This window comes from Moschus berezovskii, chromosome 15 (assembly GCF_049115385.1).
Source record: "Moschus berezovskii isolate FMDL1 chromosome 15, NW_MosBer_1.0, whole genome shotgun sequence".
Taxonomy (NCBI): Eukaryota; Metazoa; Chordata; class Mammalia; order Artiodactyla; family Moschidae; genus Moschus; species Moschus berezovskii.
Window position 1 is genome coordinate 32,557,639 of NC_142474.1, and position 23,484 is coordinate 32,581,122.

General features: G+C 41.5%; 1 protein-coding gene across 2 annotated transcripts in view; it reads right to left on the reverse strand.

Moving 5' to 3' along the window:
- Positions 1-18,574, reverse strand: part of DNAAF9 (dynein axonemal assembly factor 9) — a 172,357-nt gene extending 153,783 nt beyond the window's left edge. For both annotated transcript variants that reach the window (XM_055432434.2, XM_055432427.2), the window contains exons 1-2: positions 18,134-18,574; positions 742-821 (exon numbers count right to left, since the gene is read on the reverse strand). In XM_055432434.2, coding sequence (XP_055288409.1) covers positions 742-821; positions 18,134-18,216 — 163 coding nt within the window. In that variant the 5' untranslated portion in view covers positions 18,217-18,574. The remainder of the gene's footprint in view (positions 1-741; positions 822-18,133) is intronic.
- Positions 18,575-23,484: the final 4,910 nt, after the last annotated feature.

Here is a 23,484-nt window from a genome sequence, read left to right on the forward strand (position 1 = left end):
GTGGTAGTAAGTGAAAAAATAAAATTATGCATAGACTATCTGAAGGACAAACAAGAAAGTGATTCACTTCTGGTGGGAAGAAAATTAGAAGGCTGACAAACAACCTGACCTAAGCAAGTTTTATGACTCAATACTGTGAATGTAAATGAAAATGAGATAAAGAAGGAGATTGATCTGACAGAGAAAAATCTCCAAGATACACTTATCAAGTGAAAATTTTTTCAGTTAGGTTAACAACAATATTCATAAAATGTTCCCTTTTGTGTTAAAAAAAAATACAGTTGATGTTATCCCTTTTGTGTTAACATAAATACAGTTGATGTTATCACTTGGGGAGTGGAATTGGTATCTGGGATGATTAGAAAACTTCATTACTGTGTATTGTCTTAATTTCTCTTTCATAATAAAAGAAAGTGTTAAAGAATAAACGCCCAATTCTGTCACTCTATGGCCCTAGGCAAGTCTGTTTCATCTCCCAGAGTCTCAGTTTCCTCTCCTTACAAGGGTCACTGTGAGGAGAAATAACATATACAAAGTGCCTGCTCTGTGGTACAGGCTCCCTATTTCACTGATATGTTAGTGGACTTCATTAAAACAGCAACAGATTTCAGGGAAACAAGGGCTGGGAGAAGAATACTAACTCACAGCTTGTCTCACAGTGATGGCACTATTATTAATATCTTAATGTGAACAGAAGCAAGTTCCCCCAGCCCTGAGTCACAGCTTGTTAAAAACACTGACCTAGGATGCAGAGGATCCCGTCGGGTTGAGACTTGCTGCTCTGGGTCAAGATGCTCTGAACCTGGCGGAGTCGACTGCAGCTGCAATAAGAACAGAAATCAGCTTCCTGAGTGCCAGCACATGAAGGCATGAGGAAGAAAATGACAGCAAGTGATGGAAACTGGTCCCTGTCTGACTTTGATGTCAGAATCATAAAAAGAAATTACGTATTCTTTTTTCTAATATTTTTTGGACGAGATTATGCAGAATTGGTCTGAAGACTAAGTCTGAACTGCTGATTATAAACGGTACAGTCAGTGGCTCTCTCATTCAACAAAGGATGGAACCAAAGGCCCTCTCACAATCAATGCTAGGCAGGACTAGAACCCAGCAGCTGACCAGAAGAACCTCCAATGTCTTAATTTTAAAGATTATCAAAGAAGAGTTTCTACACTAATTTGTCCTAACTGTGGTCCTTATTGATCTGTTAAAAACAAAAACCAAGCAGATAAAAATCAAACTAAGGACCAGTGTTATCACAACTACCCCTATAGGTGTGTCAGTACATGGTACTTCTTGCTGTATCATCCTGCCGACTATTCCAATTGTCTTGCTCTTCACACTGTTCACTGAACCCAGGGTACGCAAGGAGTGCGTGGGCAAGCTGGAAGAAGACTCAAGGAGCTGTAGTAACTGCAGACATGTTTAATTCTCTCTGGGCTGGCATAGCAGCCATAGGGCAGCCATGCTGCATTGTCTCTTGGTCTACCCAGTGGACGCAGCCATAACACAGCCTCAAGGGCTTTTCAAGTGGAAATTATACAGGTTTACAAAACAAAAATGGCCCGTGACCAAGCGAATATATTGTGATGCGCGTGCACAGTGCTATAAGTCATCTCATCTGTTACATAACCATATATTTACAAAAGGTGGGGGTGAGACAGCCTGACCACCGCCATCTTGGCTAATTCACTCTTTCTCTACAGAACTGCTCCATTTCTGTGCAAATCTCTGATTCCACTGATGTTAGAGACATGCTCTTCCTTCCAAACAAAGCATAAGGAAAGGTATTTCCAGACACTGATATCACGTATAAGGACCCCATGCTTTCACTATCAATCCCTTCTCCCTCCCAGATTCTGAGAGTGGTTCACTTTCCTTCTTGAGACTGATCCTTCCATAGGGTCTGTCCACATCACCTTCTGGTCCAAGACCTGTCTCCACTAATCATCCCTTAAGGCTCTTATATTAATTTTCCCCCCTACAGTCAACATATTCCCAATCCTTGTTGTTCGGTCACCCAGTCATGTCTGACTCTGCAACCCATGGATGCGACACACCAGGCCTCCCTGTCCCTCACCATCTCCTGGAGGTTTGCCCAAGTTCATGTTCACTGCATCAGTGATGCCATCCAGCCATCTCAACCTCTGACGTCCTCTTCTCCTTCTGCCCTCAATCTTTTCCAGCATCAGGGACTTTTCCAATGAGTCAGCTGTTCACATCATATGACTAAAATACTGGCGCTTCAGCATCAGTCCTTCCAGTGAGTATTCAGGGTTGATCTCCTTAAGATTGACTGGTTTGATCTCCTTGCTGTCCAAGGGACTCTCAGAAGTCTTCTCCAGCACCACAGTTTGAAGGCATCAATTCCTTGGTGCTCTCCCTTCTTTACGATCCAGCTCTCACAATCATACATGACCACTGGGAAGACCATAACCTTGACTACACAGACTTTTGTCAGCAGAGTAATGTCTCTGCTTTTCAACACACTGGCTAGGTTTGTCATAGCTTTCCTGCCAAGCAGCAATCGTCTTCTGATTTCATGGTTGTAGTCACCATCCTCAATGATTTTAGAGCCCAAGAAGAAATCTGTCACTACTACCATCTTTTTCCCCTTCTATCTGTCATGAAGTAATGGGGCCAGATACCATAATCTTAGTTTTTTTAATATTTAGTTTTAAGCTGGCTCTTTCACTCTCCTCCTTCACCCCATCAAAAGGCTCTTCAGTTCCTCTTCACTACCTAAAAGCTCTACCACATCATCATTATCTAAGATTCTCCATAAACCTACTATACTACAATAGCTGTTCCATCCATAACAGTCAGACTTCATCCTCACTCCTCTGTTCTGGTACACTTGTCCTATACTCACCCAAGCAATGGTACTTCCAGCTAAATAACACCATTTCCCTGTCTTGAATTCTCTTTTCCCCTGTTCTTTCTGATGTTCCCACACACCAAGTCCATGACTTAGTGGCCCTTATCATTATCTTCCCTCAAGACGTTCACCATCTTCTCCCTAATACCAAAACCAGACAAAGACAGCACGAAAAATATAGAAATATACAAATAAGTATCTATCATGAATACAGATGTAGAAATCCTCAATAAAATATTAGTAAATATAATTCAACAACATATAAAAAGAATTACACACTATGGCCAAAAGAAATGAAAGGCTGGAAATCAATCAATATAATCCCTAATCTAACAGGCTAAAGAAGAAGAAAAAAAAAAATCATACAACCACATAACTGATGCAGAAAAATCTGAAAAAATTCAACACCAACTCATAATAAAAAAAAAACTCAGAAAACTACAAATAGATGAGTTTCCTCAAGTTGATAAAGAAAATAAATTTTGGTTTTAATACCAAAAACAAAAACAAAAAACCCTCCAAAGCAAATTCTGCAATATACTTAATGGTAAAAAACAAAAACCAAGGAACAAGAAAAAGATGTATGCTCTCATTAACCTATTCAACATATTATTGGAAGTTCAAGCAAATGCAATAAGGCAAAAAAGGGAAATAAAAGGTATACAGATAGAAAAGAAAGATATCAAATTATTTGCAGAGATGACACAATGGCCTATATAGGGAATCTCACAGAATCTACATAAAAATCTTAGAATAAGTGAGTTCAACAAAGTCATAATATCAACATATAAAAACCAACTGTATACATGAACACAGGAACCAAAATTAAAAATACAGTATCATTTAAATATAAACTGAACAAAACATGAACAGGACTTACATGCTAAAAAATACAAAACACTGATAAAGGAAACTGAATAAGATCTAAGTAAGTGGAGACACATATTTATGGACTGGAAAACTCAACATGATATGTATGTCAATTCTTCTCAAATTGATTTACAAGTTTAACCTAATTCCTATTAAAATCCTAGCAGGATTTTTTATAGACATAGACAAGATCACTCTAAAACTTATAGGGAAAAGCAAAGGAACATTCAAGGATAGCGAAAACTTTTTAGAAAATGAATAAAGTGGGAGGAATCACTATGTCTGATGTCAAGGCATACTATATAACTAAAGTAATCAAGACTGTGGTTCTGGCTAAAAGACAGATACAAAGATAAATGGAATGGAACAGGAACAACAGAAATAGAACCACAAAAAATATGGCCAAGTAATATTTGAGAAAGCGTGAAAAGCAACCCAAGAGAGGAAAAATAGTCTCTTCAATAAATGGCGTTGGAACAACTGGATATCCATAGACAAAAACATGAACCTTACCCTAAACCTTATAACTGGCACAAAAATTAAGTCAAAAGAGATCACGGATTTAAAAATTTTAATGTAAAACTTAAATATAAAATCTTTAAAAGAAAAGAGAAGAAAATATTCAGGGCATAAGATTTAATGAAATTCTTAGACTTGATACCAAAAGTATGATCCATTAAAAACTGATACATTAGACTTCAACAAAATTTTAAACTTTTGCTTTGTGAAATACTCTATTGAGAGAATGAAAAGGCAAGCTACAAAATGGGAGAAAATATTTGCAAATCACTTATCTGAAAAAGCAGAATACAAAAGAAACTCAAAACTCAACAGCAAAAAAACACTCCAATTAGAAAATAGGTCAAGATATAAACAAAATTTTCTCAAAGTGGTAGAGAAATGTCACATAAACACATGAAAACAGATCAACATCATTATCCGTTGTTCTTGTTGTTGTTCAGTTGCTAAGTTGTGTTTGACCATTTGCAACCCCATGGACTACAGCACGTCAGGCTTCCCTGTCCTTCGCTATCTCCCAGAGTTTGCTCTAATTCATGTCCATTGAGTTGATGATGCTATCTAACCATCTCATCTGCTGCTGCCCCCTTCTTTTTCCTTCAGTCTCTCCCAGGATCAGGGTCTTTTCTAATGAGTTGGCTCTTCACATCAGGTGGCCAAAATATTGGAGCTTCAGCTTCGGCCTCAGTCCTTCTAATGAATATTCATAGTTGATTCCCTTTAGGATTGACTGGTTTGATCTCCTTGCTGTCCAAGGGACTCTTAAGGGTCTTCTCTAGCACCACCATTCAAAACCATCAGTTCCGTGGCACTCAGCCTTCTTTATGCTCCAATTCTCACAACCGTACATAACTACTGGAAAAACCACAGCTTTGACGATATGGACCTTTGTTGGCAATGTGATATCTCTGCTTTTTAATATGCCGTCTAGGTTGATCATAACTTTCCTTTCAAGCAGCAAGAGTCTTTTAATTTCATGGCTGCAGTTACTGTCAGAAGTGACCTTTGGAGCCCAAGAAAATAAAATCTGTCACTGCCTCCACTTTTTGTCTATTTGCCGTCTATGGCCATATCACCCTGAACGCACCTGATCTCACCTATTTGCCATGAAGTGATGGGACATGATGTCATGATTTTAGTTTTTTTTTAAATGTTGAATTTCAAGCCAGCTTTTTCACTCTCTTCTTTCACCCTCATCAAGAGGTTCTTTAGTTACTCTTCACTTTCTGACATTAGAATTGTATCATCTGCATATCTGAAGTTGTTGATATTTCTCCCAGCAATCTTGATCCCAGCTTGTCATTCATCCAGTCCAACATTTCACATGATGTGCTCTGCACAGAAGTTAAATAAACAGGGTGACAATATACAGCTTTGTCGTACTCCTTTCCCAATTTTGAACCAGTCAGTTGTTCCATGTTAGGTACTGACTTACTTCTTTACCCGCAAACAGGTTTCTCAGGAGACAGGTAAGGTGGTCTGGCATTCCTGTCTCTTGAAGAATGTTCCACAGTTTGTTGTGATCCACAGTCAGAGGCTTTAGCATACTCAATGAAGCAGAAGTATATGTTTTTCTGGAATTCCCTTGCTTCCTCTATGGTCCAATGAATGTTGGGAATTTGATCTCATTGATTATAGAAATGCAAATTAAAACCACAATAAGACACTACTATACATCTTCTGTGGTGCTGGAGAAGACTCTTGGGAGTCCCCTGGACTGCAAGGAGATCCAACCAGTCCATTCTAAGGGAGATCAGTCCTGGGTGTTCATTAGAAGGACTGATGCTAAAGCTGAAACTCTAATACCTTGGCCACCTCATGCAACAAGCTGACTCACTGGAGAAGACTCTGATGCTGGGAAGGATTGGAGGCGGAAGGAGAAGGGGACAACAGAGAATGAGATGGCTGGATGGCATCACCGACTCGATGGACATGAGTTTGAGTGAACTCTGGGAGTTGGTGATGGACAGGGAGGTCTGGCATGCTGCGATTCATGGGGTCGCAAAGAGTCGGACACGACTGAGCAACTGAACTGAACTGATACATCTACTAGATTACTACTATACATCACCTAGAGCCAGACATCTTGAAATGTGAAGTCAAGTGGGCCTTAGAAAGCATCACTACAAACAAAGCTAGTGGAGGTGATGGAATCCCAGTTGAACTATTTCAAATCCTGAAAGATGATGCTGTGAAAGTGCTGCACTCAATATGCCAGCAAATTTGGAAAACTCAGCAGTGGCCACAGGACTGGAAAAGGTCAGTCTTCATTCCAATCCCAAAGAAAGGCAATGCCAAAGAATGCTCAAACTACCGCACAATTGCACTCATCTCACATGCTAGTAAAGTCATGCTCAAAATTATCCAAGCCAGGTTTCGGCAATATGTGAACCATGAACTTCCAGATGTTCAAGTTGATTTTAGAAAAGGCAAAAGAACCAGAGATCAAATTGCCAACATCCGCTGGATCATGGAAAAAGCAAGAGAGTTTCTGAAAAACATCTATTTCTGCTTCATTGACTATGCCAAAGCCTTTGACTGTGTGGATCACAATAAACTGTGGAAAACTCTGAAAGAGATGGGGAATACCAGACCACCTGACCTGCCTCCTGAGAAACCTATATGCAGGTCAGGAAGCAAGAGTTAGAACTGGACATGGAACAACAGACTGGTTCCAAATAGGAAAAGGAGTACATCAAGGCTTTATATTGTCACCCTGCTTATTTAACTTCTATGCAGAGTACATCATGAGGAACGCTGGGCTGGAAGAAGCACAAGCTGGAATCAAGATTGCTGGGAGAAATATCAATAACCTCAGATATGCAGATGACACCACCCTTATGGCAGAAAGCAAAGAGGAACTAAAAAGCTTCTTGATGAAAGTGAAAGAGGAGAGTGAAAAAGTTGGCCTGAAGCTCAACATTCAGAAAACTAAGATCAAGGCATCTGGTCCCATCACTTCATGGGAAATAAATGGGGAAACAATGGAAACAGTGTCAGACTTTATTTTTTTGGGCTCCAAAATCACTGCAGATGCTGACTGCAGCCATGAAATTAAAAGATGCTTACTCCTTGGAAGGAATGTTATGACCAACCTAGATAGCATATTAAAAAGCAGAGACATTACTTTGCCAACAAAGATCCGTCTAGTCAAGGCTATGGTTTTTCCAGTGGTCATGTATGGATGTGAGAGTTGGACTGTGAAGAAAGCTGAGTGCCGAAGAATTGATGCTTTTGAACTGTGGTGTTGGAGAAGACTCTTGAGTCCCTTGGACTGAAAGGAGATCCAACCAGTCCATTCTAAAGGAAATCAATCCTGGGTGTTCATTGGAAGGGCCGATGCTAAAGCTGAAATTCCAATACTTTGGCCACCTCATGCGACGAGGTGACTCACTGGAAAGACTCTGATGCTGGGAGGGATTGGAGGTGGGAGGAGAAGGGGACGACAGAGAATGAGATGGCTAGATGGCATCACCGACTTGATGGACATGAGTTTGAGTGAACTCCGGGAGTTGGTGATGGACAGGGTGGCCTGGCACGCTGTGATTCATGGGGTCGCAGAGAGTCGGACACGACTGAGCGACTGAACTGAAGACTGTCTACAAACTAAATACAAGAACTTCAGAAAATGCTACCCACCACAAATGGAAAAATGGTATCTCAAATTCTATCACTACACTACACTGAAAGAATACATTGTTTTCCATTCTCTCTCGTGGTACTAGTACTTCTTAGAGACATTTCTGGTCTTTTTAGAGCATCTGTGTGTGCAGAGATACCAGGAGCTGGGGGCAAAGGAACAGAGTCAGCTCCTGGATGAAGGGACTGGTTGAACTAGGAGAGCAGTCAAGGCCCCAGCCAGCTGAGTTGGGATTTCAAAGCAGGCTGCAGTCTTCATAGAGAATTGGCATGGCAACCATGAACTGATTCAGATGCCCAATCAGATAGCCTGGGTGCACACAGTAGTGGCTAGAGGGGAATGCTTGCTCCATTTACTGATTTCCACAGTACTTATATGCCAGACCTGACCTGTGGCAGAGAAGGGGCTATAAAAGCCCACCAAGCTAGGCTCCCTTTGATTCCTGGACTAGACGAGTCTGAACCTGTCAGGTGGGGAAAGGATTGGGGCATTTTAGGAAGGGAGAATAAAGCGGGCAGAAACCATACAGGTATCTGAAAGTGTATGGTATTGTCTTCAGAGTTAGACAAACAATCTGCTATGAAGGATTTGAAGAGGGAAATGGCTAGAGGGGAGGTAGGACAGATAAACTGTGACCTGCTAACAATGGGTCTTATACGTCACTATAAGGCATTAAGACTGTTCTACAGTTGAGTTTTGAGTAGGGGAGTGCCACCTTCAGATTTGAGCTCACTGGCAGCTGCAGAGACAGTGGATTGGTGGTTGGAAAAATGAGAAGAAGAATGGCCATGGGACTGTGGTAATAGCCCAAGTTGGGCCTGTGGGACTTGGACAACAGCAGGAGGAGTAAGAGGACACAAATGTAAGAGACTCTGGATGCAGGATTGATGCCAGCCAGGACTTGATGTCTGAGTGTGGCGAGACTGAGGAGCCAAAGACCATTTGGAGATTTCCTCCCCCTTCCTTGACTGGCAGACTCCTAATCATTGAAGACTCAGCTCAAAGGTCAGGAAGCAACAGCTAGAACTGGACATGGAACAACAGACTGGTTTCAAGTCGGGAAAGGAGTACATCAAGGCTCTATATTGTCACCGTGCTTATTTAACTTATATGCAGAGTACATCATGAGAAACGCTGGGCTGGATGAAGCACAAGATGGAATCAAGATTGCCAGGAGACATATCAATAACCTCAGTTAGGCAGATGATACCACCCTTATGGCATAAAGTGAAGAAGAACTAAAGAGCCTCTTGATGAAAGTGAAAAAGGAGAGTGAAAAAGTTGGCTTAAAACTCAACGTTCAGAAAACTAAGATCATGGCATCCGGTCCCATCACTTCATGGCAAACAGATGGGGAAACAGTGGCAAACTTTATTTTGGGGGGCTCCAAAATTACTTCAGATGGTGACTGCAGCCATGAAATTAAAAGACCCTTGCTCCTTGGAAAAAAAGTCATGACCAACTCAGACAGCATATTAAAAAGTAGAGATATTACTTTGCCAACAAAGGTCCATCTAGTCAAAGCTATGGGTTTTCCAGTAGTCATGTATGGATGTGAGAGTTGGACTATAAAGAAAGCTGAGCACTGAAGAATTGATGCTTTTGAACTGTGGTGTTGGAGAAGACTCCTGAGAGTCCCTTGGACTGCAGGGAGATCCAACCAGTCCACCCTAAAGGAAATCAGTCCTGAATATTCATTGGAAGGACTGATGCTGAAGCTGGAACTCCAATACTTTGGCCACCTGATGTGAAGAACTTACTCATTTGAAAAGACCCTGATGCTGGGAAAGATTGAAGGTGGGAGGAGAAGGGGACGACAGAGGATGAGATGGTTGGATGGCATCACTGACTCAATGGACATGAGTCTGAGTAAACTCCGGGAGTTGGTGATGGACAGGGAGGCCTGGCAGTCCCGGGAGGCTGCAGTCCATGGGGTTGCAAAGAGTCAGACACGACTGAACTGAACTGAAAGATTTACCAGCTCTTTCAAACACTAAGCTAAATTCTTTGTCTCACCTAACATGTTTTCTTGACTGTCTAGTTGTCAACTGTGTGCTGAAGTAGGCAAATCTTCATGTTTGCATACATGTAAAGGTACATATGGCCACATTCGGATATAAGTGGAAGGATGGTTGTGGGGGGAGGGCCTTAATTCTTAAAGTAGTTTTAATGAAAAGAATGTGTCTCAATCATAATAAAGTCTGAAACTTTAAAAAGAAAAAAAAGAATATATTGTTTTCCATTTTTTTTCCTTTTCTCCAGCCTTCTCTGAGCATTTCCACATACAATCTGCTCTTTGGAAAGTCAGTTCACAGGTCTTCATTCAGAAGGCATCCACAATTACTTTCCCGTATATTTTTGACTATTAAAAGCACACCAAAATATAAATGCAATGTTGAATCCTGACCTGAATCTTAGAATAGAAAAAAGACATTAGTGGAAAAACTGGGCAAATCCAAATGAAGTTTGGAGTAATAAACTTCAAGTAAACAAAAATTTACTTTTTCTTAGCTTTGATAAATGCACCATGTCAACATCAGAGGAAGCAGGGTAAAGGTCATATAGGAACACTATATACCATATTTGCAACTCGCCTATAAATATTATTTCAAATAAGCTTAAAACAAAAAACAGGCCAAATTAGCTAACTTTCCCTCAAACCAGGGTTCAAAATCACAGATGTTGTTTAGTCACTTAGTCATGTCTAACTCTTTTGTGATCCCAGGGACTGTAGCTTGCCAGGCTCCTCCTCTGTCCATGGAATTTTTCCAGGCAAGAATACTGAAGTGGGCTGCTATTTCCTTCTCCAAGGTATTTTACTGATCCAGGGATCAAACCCACATCTCCTGCACTGGCAGGTGGATTCTTTACCACTGAGCCACCAATGAAGCCCCAAATTACAGATAACAGTTTTAAATACCCAAGTCACAAACTGCTTTTTCTTTTCTTCTTAATTTCAGGGCAAAACAACAATATGTAAGCTGTAGAACTCTTGAGGGCATCTGCATATCATTTACTCCCCATCTCCAAAAATCAGAACATCACAGAAGAGCCCAAGAGCTAGGAAACACTGTTAAAATACTGTGCACTATTGATGCAACAACACAGTCATCCCAAACATATGTGAAAATAAGCAGACAGAGGCTTGCTTTTCAAAATGTCGCTTTTACAAAAGACCTACCTGTTTTCAGTAACTGAAAGAAATTTGAAGAGGGTTTTTGCTTTTATGAAAAAGATGAAAAACAAAGATAGCCACTGTCTGTTTTATGGTGGAGCAATGACAGTGGCACTGACAAGCTCGTTCCTGGTAACTACACTCAGCATCTCAGAAACAGCTTTGAACCGTGTCTGTGAGCATCTCTGCTTTATCCTGATTTATTTTGTGCCTCTGTTAGCAAGATGTGTTTTAAAGTAATTGTTTCTTCACTTTATGCCATTTCAGTTTACAAAAGTTTTCCTGGGAAGGCCCTACTTTCTAAGAGCTGGGTGAAATCCATATATAGTCCTCCACCCCTGGTTCAGAAGTAAGATCATAAAAAAATAAGTAACAAACCCTTTTTACTTCTATAAGTACCAAACCAAGCCTCCCTGGCCAGCATCCCAATAAGTACACTGAAGGTGAAACTTCACATCTTCATACATACAAGGTCATATCTTGCTCTGCATTTTGAGCTCTCTTAAGGCAGGGACAATGAAAAATTTTATCTTCTTGGGCTCCAAAATCACTGAGGATGGTGACTGTAGCCATGAAATTAAAAGATGCTTGCTCCTTGGAAGAAAGAAGCTATGACAAACCTAGACAGCATACTAAAAAGCAGAAACATTACTTTGCCAACAAAGGTCGGTATAGTCAAAGCTATGGTTTTTCCAGTAGTCATGTACAGATGTCAGAATTGGACCATAAAGAAGGATGAGCATCGAAGAACTGATGCTTTCAAACTGCGGTGTTGGAGAAGACTCTTTGAGAGTCTGTCAGGCTGCAAGGAGATCAAATCAGTTAATCCTAAAGGAAATCAATCCTGAATATCCACTGGAAGGACTAAGCTGAAGCTGAAGCTCCAGTACTTTGGCCACCTGATGCAAAGAGCCGACTCACTGGAAAAGACCCTGATGCTGGGAAAGATAAGAAGGCAGCAGGAGAAGGAGACGATAGAGGATGAGATGGTTGGATGGCATCACCGACTCAATGGATATGAGTCTGAGCAAGCTGTGGGAGATGATGAAGGCTGGTGTGTTGCAGTCCATAGGTCGCAAAAAGTCGGATACAACTGAGCGACTGAACAACAACAACAAAGGCAGGGACAATTACTATTTCTGTAGATCTGTAAACCCAAAAGAGAACCATGGGTACTGTCCAATAAACATCCCCTGAAGAGACAATCTGCCTCTGTGAGGCTTTACTTAAGCCCTCTCAGTAGAACATCACTATGGTTAACCACTTTCCCACCATTTAGCTTACAACTGTGAGTCTTCATTCTCTGAACACCCATAGCCCACAATTTCACCTATAATTATTCTCTATTCATTCAACAAATAATTAGTGCAAGCAGTGTTTCACAATAGCTAACAACAGCAGTTCACATTTACTGAGTACTGACTATGTGCCAGACACTGACCTAAGCACTAGGGCAAGCAATGTGGGAAATGGTAACCAAAAAATGGTCCCAACTCTTTGGTAATTTCCAGGAGCCAACAAAGAAGGCCCTTTCTTATGAGCCCTTTAACAAGGAAGAAATCTCACCTATACATCATATAGAACTCCAGCACAGGAGCTCCTTGGTCAGACTTTTTGCTAAAGCACACACCATTCAGTGGCTCATAAAGGGTGCATGGAAAGTTAAACTATGAGATCTTGCATGTGTGAGATGTTTTTATCCCTCCCTCACCTGCCTGAGAATTTGGTTGGATACAGAATTCTGAGTGGGAATCCATTTTATTTTAGTAAGAACTATTTGCTCCATTATCCTCTAGCGTCCAATCTTATGATTCCTGACTCTATGTGATTTGTAGATATCCTTTTCTCTTTATAGTGCTCAAAAATTTCATGCTATACCACACATGCATATTTTTAAATTAACTGTGCTTGATTTTTGGAGGGTTGTTTAAATCTGGAAACACAGGCTTTTTGAGAAACTATATTTTATATTGGATGATTTATTCATCCCAACAAATAATAACCACTCACTATCCCTTCTTGTTACAGGCATCTACAATAGGTCACTCAGTCCTCCACATTCCCTCAAGATTTTGGCTTCTGGATCATAGTCTCTTTGCTATTACTACTCCCAACTTAATCCATGATGATCTCAATACGCACTGACCTTCTACTATCCTTATCTCCCAGTTCCTTTACTCCTATCTTCCAATGATGTCCTCTATCCCAAGGGTCCCCAACCCCTGGGTGACAAACCGGTACTGGTCTATGGCTTGTTAAGAACCAGGCTGCACAGCAAGAGATGAGTCGTGAGCAAGTGAAGCCTCATGTGTATTAACAGCCACTCTCCATTGCTCGCGTTACTGGAGATCAAAACCTACTGCACTTAAATCATTCCAAAACCATTCTCCCCACCCCCAACTCTGGTCTTCTATGAAAGCAGTCCCTGGTGCCAAAAAAATTGGAGACCACTGCTCTATCCTACCTCAGCCACTCCCTCCCCCACTGCCCACATCCAAGAAGCTTAATACATCTTAAGGTAAAACATTCAACATGGTAACTGGGTCTCATCTTAAACTTAACCAAATGGGCACTTGGTGCTATCTGGCAATCCAAAAATATTTCCTTATTCATCTCATTTCCCCCCACTCTCCTGGGTGAATTTCACACCTGCTTTCTCCTCAAACTTCCAACACCTCTCTCACTCTTCAATTTTAGCTGAAGACCTTCCTTCTTATTTAACTGAGAATATGAAGTAGTAAGAAGAGAACTTTCACTCTGTCCCACTACCAAGCTAACAATGCACCAGTACTTGCGTCAGTATAATCACTACAGGTGAACCGTTGTCCATGTATCTATCTAGCTTGAGGCCAACATATCCATTTATATCCTAGACCCCTCTCTGTACTCAAGCACTTCACCCCTGCAATTGTCCCTTCTCTCTCTTAATCATTAATTTGTCTCTCTGTACTCCAACATCCTGTTAACTTACAAACATGCTATCTGCCCACCTAAAAACAAAAAGAACTCTAACATTTCATTCTCCTCCAGCCACAGCCCTATTACTCTGCTCTCCCTTATAATGATCCTTGAAATAGCATCACTGGTAACTCTTCATACTCACTGCTTCAATTCCTCTCCTAGTTTCTCCTGAATCCACTACACCAAAACTATTTTGTCAAGGTCATCAACAACCTCCGTATTACCAAATCTAATTGTCTATGCTAATATTTATCATTAGACCATGACTGTCCTTGATTCTTCCCTTATCTCAGGAGGTAGGAATCCATTTTCCCCCAAAATATGGAAGACATTGGTACACTGTCTTTTCTACACGGGAAATCCCAGAGTTTGGATGCTGGTCTTCTTCTCTATCGACATTTACTCCCTGGGTTTCTATCCAGTCTTATAAGTTTAAAAAAAAACAACAACTTGGAGTCATCAGTAATATGAGTGGTATTTCCAGTTCCAATCTCTCTCCTGAACTCCAGACTAATATATCCAACTGCTAATGCAGTATCTCTACTTTGATATCAATTCAGTTCAGCTCAGTTCAGTTCAGTCGCTCAGTCGTGTCCGACTCTCCGCGACCCCATGAATCACAGCACACCAGGCCTCCCTGTCCATCACCAACTCCCGGAGTACACTCAAACTCATGTCCACAGAGTCGGTGATGCCATCCAGCCATCTCATTCTCCATCGTCCCCTTCTCCTCCCGCCCCCAACCTTTCCCAGCATCAGAGTCTTTTCCAGTGAGTCAACTCGTCGCATGAGGTGGCCAAAGTATTGCAGTTTCAGCTTTAGCATCAGATTAGGAAACTCAAAATGAACCCTTTTTCCACAAGCCTACTCTTATTCCAGTGTTTCCAATATGAGTAACTGGCAACTCCATTTTGCCAACTGCTGAGTCTCAAAACTGCCTATACCTTCTAACATTATTGTTGCTACAGCCCTATTTCATCCCCAAGACTTATTTCTCACCACTCTGTATTATGATTTTTACTGTTTTTCTCTCTCTCCACTTACAAAAAAGCTCTTGGAGAGCAGAGGCCTGCCTTATTTGTCTAAATTCACAACATCCAGCACAGCATACGTTGGAATTTGCATAAAGAGGCAGTGAAATTTAAACTGTTAAACAAGTCCAAAGCAGGATCAGATTCCTCTGCAGGAAAAGATCTTAAGTAGGAAAGCATATTTCAGCTATTTCCATTGGTTCCTTAGTACAAACAAAGCTAGTTATTTTGTTGGTAAAGAGTCCGCCTGCAATGCAGGAGACCCACGTTCCATTCCTGGGTCCATAAGATTTGCTGGAAAAGGGATAGGCTACCCACTCCAGTATTCTTGGGCTTCCCCTGTGGCTCAGCTGGTAAAGAATCCACCTCCAATGCAGGACACCCGGATTTGATCCCTGGGTTGAGAAGATCCCCTGGAGAAGGGAAAGGCTATCCACTCCAGTATTCTGGCCTGGAGAATTCCATGGACTCTATAGTCAAACATGACTGAGCGACTTTCACTTCAGTTAATAACTCCAGAATCTCAGTAACTTGAAAATAGGCTTGTTTCTTGCTCAGTCTACATGTCAAAGATAGGTCATCTGGAAGCAAATCCTGGTTCCCAGATTGAGACTAGTCACCATCTGGAGCACACAATCACCAAAACAGAGGGAAAGAGAGTGGCAAGTTACACACCAGAAACTTTTACCATGAAGGGATACATATCATTCCCGTGCACATTTCACTAACCAAAAGCAACTAACAAGGCCATACTCAACTTCAAGGGGGCAAGCAAGTACAACTGTACCACGTTCCCAGGAGGCAGAAACCCAAGATATTTGATGGGCAGCACTGATGACTACCATGAGTAGCTTCCAGATCTAAGCAACAATATTTTAACTCGTGATCTCTATTCCTAGTCTGTGAAGATTAACTCCATTGCTAGAAAAGTGCCACTCACTTGCAAAGTACCATCTATGGGTCTTTAGGAATGTAACTTCACCAGTTAGGCCTGCCTCTTTAATCACTCAGGAGTTAGAGTGTAGCAAAGAAGCCCAAATATGGGTGATAGCAAAGTACTGAGAACAAACCTGGTAGGAACATTCAGTGTCATAATCAGGGAAAGGCTTGACTGAATGAATAAGAAAAGTATGTTCAGTTAAAAACGGCAGGGAAAGGAGGGAAACTGTAATCAAACTTCTTTTACCAAAGGTATATAAACACCAGGCCTTGAGGTTCCTGGTACTCTCCTTATCCGAAGACTAACAAGTTTCACTCAAACCACATGGCAGAAAATTAAAAATTTGAATATGATTAGTAGTTAGTGAACATTAATGTTTTTAATAAAAAAAAACACTACTTACACACACATACACACAAAGCATGCTGCCATGCTACTAGAAGCAAGGAAGCAAGCAGTTATTTTAGAGATGGTTTTTACTGGGAAGCTCTTTTTTCCTTCAAAGACTCCAGACTTCAAAGCTCAAGATGACAGGGACAAACCCCAAATCTACAAAGGCCTTGGATTTAAAGGGTGGCTGCCCAAGTTCTAAGTACCCTGTGCAGTTTCTATTGTATTCAACATTCAAATACTTTGTAACAGTGAAACTGGCTGTCAGAAACATTAAAACAGACTGGACCTGGTTACCATAAGCAGCTAAACAATTTGAACCTTAAAGCCCAATGGAATTCCACTGAAGAGCAGAAGAGGAATCCAAATATGTCACCTGTCACCAGCCAAATCAGAAGCAATTAGGACTCTCAAATGAAACCAAGGGTATCTAGTCCCACCTCCTCTATCCTTTATTCAACAAAATGTGTTAGTAGCTGGGGTGGAAGAAGAAACGTCAGTAAGTATGAGAAGGACATGATTCTACGATTTAGCTCTTATTCGTCACGAATCTGGTGGAGTTAAAACAAAATAAAAACATAACAAAGGGATAATAAACATTTTCGAGCAAAAATTTTAAAAGACAGTGCCATAAATACCATAACAAAGATATAGGAAAGACTGTTTTCCTTAAGGTGAGAACCTTCTTTCAAGGGAACACTATATTTGCTTTGCTAAAGAGCTAGAATCGAGAAAAAGCAAACAAAACAAACAAAAACCCTCTTCTGGTTTAATGACAATTTAGCAGAACCGAAGCCCATTTCTCTCTCTTCCTCCTTTCTTCTCAACGGTCTCTGCCACAGCCCCTCCATTATTCCATCATCCACACTTCGCTGGCGGCCCCAACCCAGTTCCATCACAAACGATACCAAGACTGTCGAGGTCAGTCCCAAAGGCACAGGGAGCAGAGCGCAGAAATAAAGCTTCGTATACAGAAAGGTGGTGGGGACCCTCCCTATACTGAGGCACCCCGGGCCCCTGATCTCTAGGTTCTGTGGCCTGGGGTCCGCAGCTTTCGGGGATTCTGGCCCCCTTTCCCTACGCAGTTAGTTTTTACCTCCTGCGCCCCTAATGACCTCCGCCTCTCCTCAATCTGAGTTCCTCATCATGGAGTGAGGGAGCGACTCAGGACAGGGCAGGGGGAAGTGAGGAAACGCGCAGTATGGAAGATGCGGTTCGGGTGGGTGTTTGTGTAAGGTGAGCGAGGGGGCAGACGCAATGCAGAGGAAAGGTTCTAAACGAGACCTGCTCCTTCAGGGGAGCAAGACGGGTCAGCCATTTCTAAATAAACCAATATGGGGTTCTATACAGGGGAGCGATTGTGAGGGGACGTCTCCAATGATGGCCATTTCTGGGAGAAATATTCTACGGGGAAGGCAAGTGAGTTAATCAGCCACTGTGCAGGTCCTCGATAAGTGAATCCTTTCATGGGGAAATGTTCTGTGGGGTGGGGATGTCAAAGCAGGGGGGTCTTCACAGGGGATCCGTTGTAGGGCTGTCGACAAGGAAGCCATTGTGGGAGCCTCGGCACCAGGCGCCGTTCCTCGGGAAACGTTCCTCAGGAAACTGTTCAGGGAAAAACCGTCCGCTAGGAAGCCATATCGGACCACGCCTTTCGGCGAGCGGCGTCGCCAGACCCCAACAGCCCGCAACCCCTCGCCCGCCCCTTTGAGGCCTCGTCCCCCTGTACCTGACGGAGGGCGACCCTCGGCCAGGGCCGCCGAGGGAGCGCGCCCGGGTCAGCCCCACCCGGTGCGGGGGATACGCGTCCATTGCAGTCGACAGCGGAGGAAGACCGAGCCGCTGCGAGGGTCGCTCAAGCCTGAGCGGCGGCTTCAGGCCCACTTCTGCCAGGCGGGGCGGCTGGGCGTGCCGGCTGGGCGGGGGGCGCAGCGTGCAGGAGCACGGCGGGGGCGGAGCCCGACGCGCGCAAAGGGCGCCGATGTGGGCGTCTGCCGTGGGTAGGGGGCGGGCACAGGGCCGCAGGGCCGAGGCCTCCTTAAGCTTCCAGGCGGTTGCGTCGGATGCTGCGAGCTCGGCTGCCCAGAGTTAAGGCTACCACGCCGCCGGTCTGCCCTGTCTTCAGGCTCCGCATCGTGGAGTCGGACTCTGCGGCGCTGCCAGCCACGCACACAGGCGCTCCCGGGGGCGGGGCCTCGTTTCGCCCCGCCCCGCTCAGCCGCCTACGGCCTCCAGCAGAACCTTCAGAAGCTGCTGCGCCTCGCCCGCGCGGGGGCGGACTCGAATGCCGCCTGGGTGCTCGGATCGCGTACCCCGGTCTCCCAGGAGGGTACCTTGCTGCAGTTTCTACACCCGCTGCTAATCAACTACGCATCCTTCCTTCAAACATTCAGCCGATTTCTAGCCGACCTCGAGTTAGCAATGCGCGCCTAGCCTTGCACAGATGTTACGGGCTCACGGGCCCAGAGGATCCCTGCCTTTTACAGTTCAGATACTAAATCGACCCGTTTCCGACTGCAGGGACTGTGTAAGAAAGCAAATCCCACCGAGCCTCAGTCTTACGTATAATTGACAGAGTTTCCATGCATTATATATACATATATATGGGATATATTTAATGATTTTGTCCTGCGTCATATATTGGCTTTGTCAGGATACCCTAGATATCCTATATTCGTCTTTTTACAGTCAGTTGGGCTTCCCTGGTGGTTCAGACGGTAAAGAATCTGCCTGCAATGTGGGAGACCCAGTTTCCATTACTGAGTTGGGAAGATACCCTCGAGAAGGAAATGGCAACCCACTTCAGTATGCTTGCCTGGAAAATCCCTTGATGAGAGGAGCCCGGCGGGCTACAGCCCATGGGGTCGCAGAGTCAGACAGGACTGAGCGACTAACACTTTCACTCTTTAACACTTCTTTCTGCCACAGTATTTTGTTCTTAAATTACTAGCTGAAAATCCTTCCTCTACAAATAAAAGATTTGGACAGTCTCTATGGTGTCTCCAATGAGTTTAGCTGAGGGAACACCAAAAGAAGGAACTAGAAATTAAAAGTACTTGTTTTTCATATTCAAGAAAGGAAAAGATTTTCTGGCTCAAGTTCCAAGTCCTGAACAAGAAATCACTTCACGTCAGTACGCTGGCTTTGCAAACCAGCCAATCAGCAACAGCCTCACTCCAGTGGCTTCTGAAAATCAGCCAGTCAACAACAGTTTCACTCCAGTACCTAGGTTTCTGAAAGTTGCTAAATCAAAGTCAGCCTAAATCAATGTCAGCCTCAGCCAATCATTGACAGCTCCTTAGGCGACAACCAATCCCACTGCGGGGACCAGGCTTCTGAAGGTTTAGTAGATCCTCGGCAGCGTTACTCTAATAACCCTGCCGAGGAAGATGGAACTCAGTCGCTGTACGCTCATGCTTCTGAAATACTGCCAATCCCTGAAAGCAAGCTTCCCAAAACATTGTGTAAGATCCGTTATGACTTTGTTAAGCGAAACTGTTCCTTACAAGTGCAGTTCTTCTTTGCAGGCAGACAGTTCACCTTTGAGTTCAATTTGCTTTTCTTAAATTCAAGTTCCCAACCCTTTCATGACTCAGTTCCCACGTACGAGTTTGGACTCTGTGACAGATGCAATGATGCAGACATTAGATTTATTAAATACAACTTCTTAATTTTTGCATTGGTCACTAGTATCAATTTTTTTTGTTTGTTTTACAATGCAATCGGTTTATTCACAAAGCTGTGCGATCATTTTAGCTGTACCACGATTATTTTAGAACATTTCCAGCTCTCCAAAAAGAAACCCTATACCTTTTAGTCGTCACTCCCCCATTTCTTCCCAACTATCCCATCACTAGGCAACCACTAACTTCTCCCTCTGTCTCTGGATTTGCCTATTTTGAACGTTTCACATAAATGAAATCATACAGTATGTAGTCCTTTGTGTCCAACTCTTTATTTAGCATAGTGTTTGCAAGGCTCATTCGTGTTGTAGTATGTACAAGGGTTTCATTTCTATGGTTGAATCATACTCTTATTACATGGATATCACATCTTTCTTATCTATTTATCAGCTGATGGACATTTGGGTTCTTTCCACTTTTTTTTTTTTTTTTAGCGACTGCTGCTGTGAACATTCATGTACAAGTTTTTTGGTGGGTATATGATTTCAAGTCTCTTGGGAATATAACTTAGGAGTGGAATTGCTGGGTAATTTTATTTACCTTTGGAAGAAATTTCAAACTGTTTCCCAAAGCAGTCATACCACTTACAGCCCCACTCTGGTAGCTCAGATGGTAAAGAATCCGCCTGCAATGTGGGAGATTTGGGTTCTGTCCCTGGGTTGGGAAGGTTCTCTGTAGGAGGGCAGGGCAACCCACTCCAGTGTTCTTGCCTTGGAGAATCAGCGTGAACAGAGGAGCCTGGTGGGCTACAGCCCATGGGGTTGCAAAGAATGGGACACAACTGAGTGACTAAGCACAGCACACAATTCTTTATTTATCCTAAATACAAGTCCCCTACAATTTGCAAAAATTTTCTCACACTCTGTGGGTTGTCTTTTCACATCTCTGATGGTGTCCTGTGAACCACATAATTTTTAATTCGGTTGATATCGAATTTATCTATTTTGTCTTTTTTGCTTGTGCTTTTGGTGTCATATCTAAGAAACCATTGCCTAATCTGGGGATTTATCCCTGACATTTTTTTCTGAGTTAGTAGTTTTGGCTCTTATATATAGGTATTTGATCTATTTGATATGGAAATTTTGTATTTGATGCGAGGTAGAGGTTCATCTTCATTCTTTTGCTTGTGGCTATCTAGTTGTCTCAGCACCATTTCTTTTCCCATTAAGTTGTCTTGTCACCCTTGTTGAAAATAAATTGTATTACCTCTTTTTTTATTTGCTATATTAAACCTCTAAATGCCAAAATGCAAATGTGAATTTCATGATAAATTTTCTGAACAGTGGACATTATCAAATGAGGAAAAATTCCTCTTGAAGCTCTCTGTGGGGTATGCAAATGTTCATTCAATATTGAAAATGATAGAAAGTCTGACATAAACCAGCGTATAATAACAGCTAAGCATAAAAGGTGTGATTTCTTCAATTTGAATCATAGAAAGTGATAAAATTTTGATTACGAGAAATCTAGATGAAGAACATAAAATAATCACAGCAGAAGTTGTAGCTTCCCACATTGTATTTTGTCATCAGTCTTTCAGCTTGAATGACTCTTTGCATGTATTGCTACCAGTATTTTCTAATTCCAAAACTGGAAGCAAAATGTCAAATGCCAGGACAACACCTACTGCAATAATTTAAAATGTAATAACTCCGTTTACTACTTCAATGATTATCAAAGCCCTAAATGCCTCATCTTTTTTATGGATTCAAGCAATGACAGTGCAGAGAAATTCACTTGTGCAATACCTTTCTTGTGAAAAGGCTCACTTGTAAAGCTATTTTTAGTGAAGACTCTTCCAGATGAGACTTCAGAAATAAGAGCAAATTTTTGCAGAGGAAAAAACTCTTTCTTTTTGAATTAGGAGTTAAAGAGGAAAATTGTACTGCTTTTGGTGGAGATGAAACAAATGATGGCAGATGTTTGCATAAAGGTGCAAACATTGCTTATTCAAAGTTGAAGTAAAACACAAATGTTTCTTTGGAAGCCGTTTGGCTATCTGCCTGATATACTGCGTGGTGCTGCTGAAAGAATATCTGATGTCTTTCCTGTTGACTTTAATGTAATTGTCATGAAATTGTCCTCTTAAATCAGGCATATACAGTGTTCCAATTGAACAATTGAGGGATATTTGTGATTTTATTGGCATTCAGTATTTTTCATTTCTCTTGCATTCAAAAACTTGTTAGCTTGCTTTAATAAATGGAGAATCTTCAGATTTTTTTTTAGTTTTTTTTTACTTTCTTAAAGTAAAAAATACTTTAATTCTAAAGAAAATGCCCTGCAAATTCTTAATTGACTTTAATAGTAATTCATAAGGAAAATTTAATTATCTCTTGATCACAATAGATTTAGCAATAGATTATGCAAAGAGAAACTATCACTGTTGAAGCATTCCATTGCTTAAAGGAATTGTAGAATGCACTAAAGGAATGATTAGTAAAGATTTTATCCCTTTAAGTATCAAAACTGTTTTTAAAGGGGACAGGAAAATAAATCCTGACTTGAAATGAATAATTATTACAGTACTTGTCATGACTACATTTTGAAATGGATTTCATTTCATGAAAAATTTGATTGTTTTACAAGACTATTACTACTCTTCTGGCATGGGAACAAGTGGAGTCATCAAGTGTAGTGTTGAAGAAGAAAGGAAGAAACATTGATGACAATGTTCTTTTCCTGTAGATAACATTTTAAAAAGTTGTTGATCAAGAGATGCAGTATAAATCCAAAAAATGAAAAACTATCTCATTCCACAAAAGGTGATATTTGCTGCTTCAATAAGCCATATTTGAAGAGCAGTTTTCAGGGTTGTTAACTTTATCTAGTGTATGTTCAGTATATTGGCTCATAATGCTACTGCTGATTATATTGTTTCATTAATGAATATTCAATAAGCAAAAAAATCTAAAGAAGTTAGATGTGACCATTGTAGAAGCTTGATATAAGGAAAATGAACATAGATTATGTGCACAAAGAATTTTACAAGCAAATTCCATGAAACAAGGAAATACTAAAGGGAACTAAAAGATCAGAAAAATATAAAATTATATAATTTAGATACCTTTTAATTTATTTCCTATGAATAACAAATATTTTTAAAATACATGTTCTATGCAATATTTTTCTTTTCCATCAATGTACATATGCATAAGCAATTAGATATAATTCAAATTTAACTGGGCAACTGGTTTTTTACTTGCTAAATCTGACAACCCTACTCATAAATGATCTGAGACAAAATATGTTATCTACTTAAGAGGGTCTTCTTAAAAGTTTTTTTCCAAAAATATTTTTTACAATAAAATGGATAATAAAATACTGTATAGTTCAGTAAGTTTTGACAAATGTTTACAGTTCTAGAATTATTGCCCCCCACCACAACCAGGATATC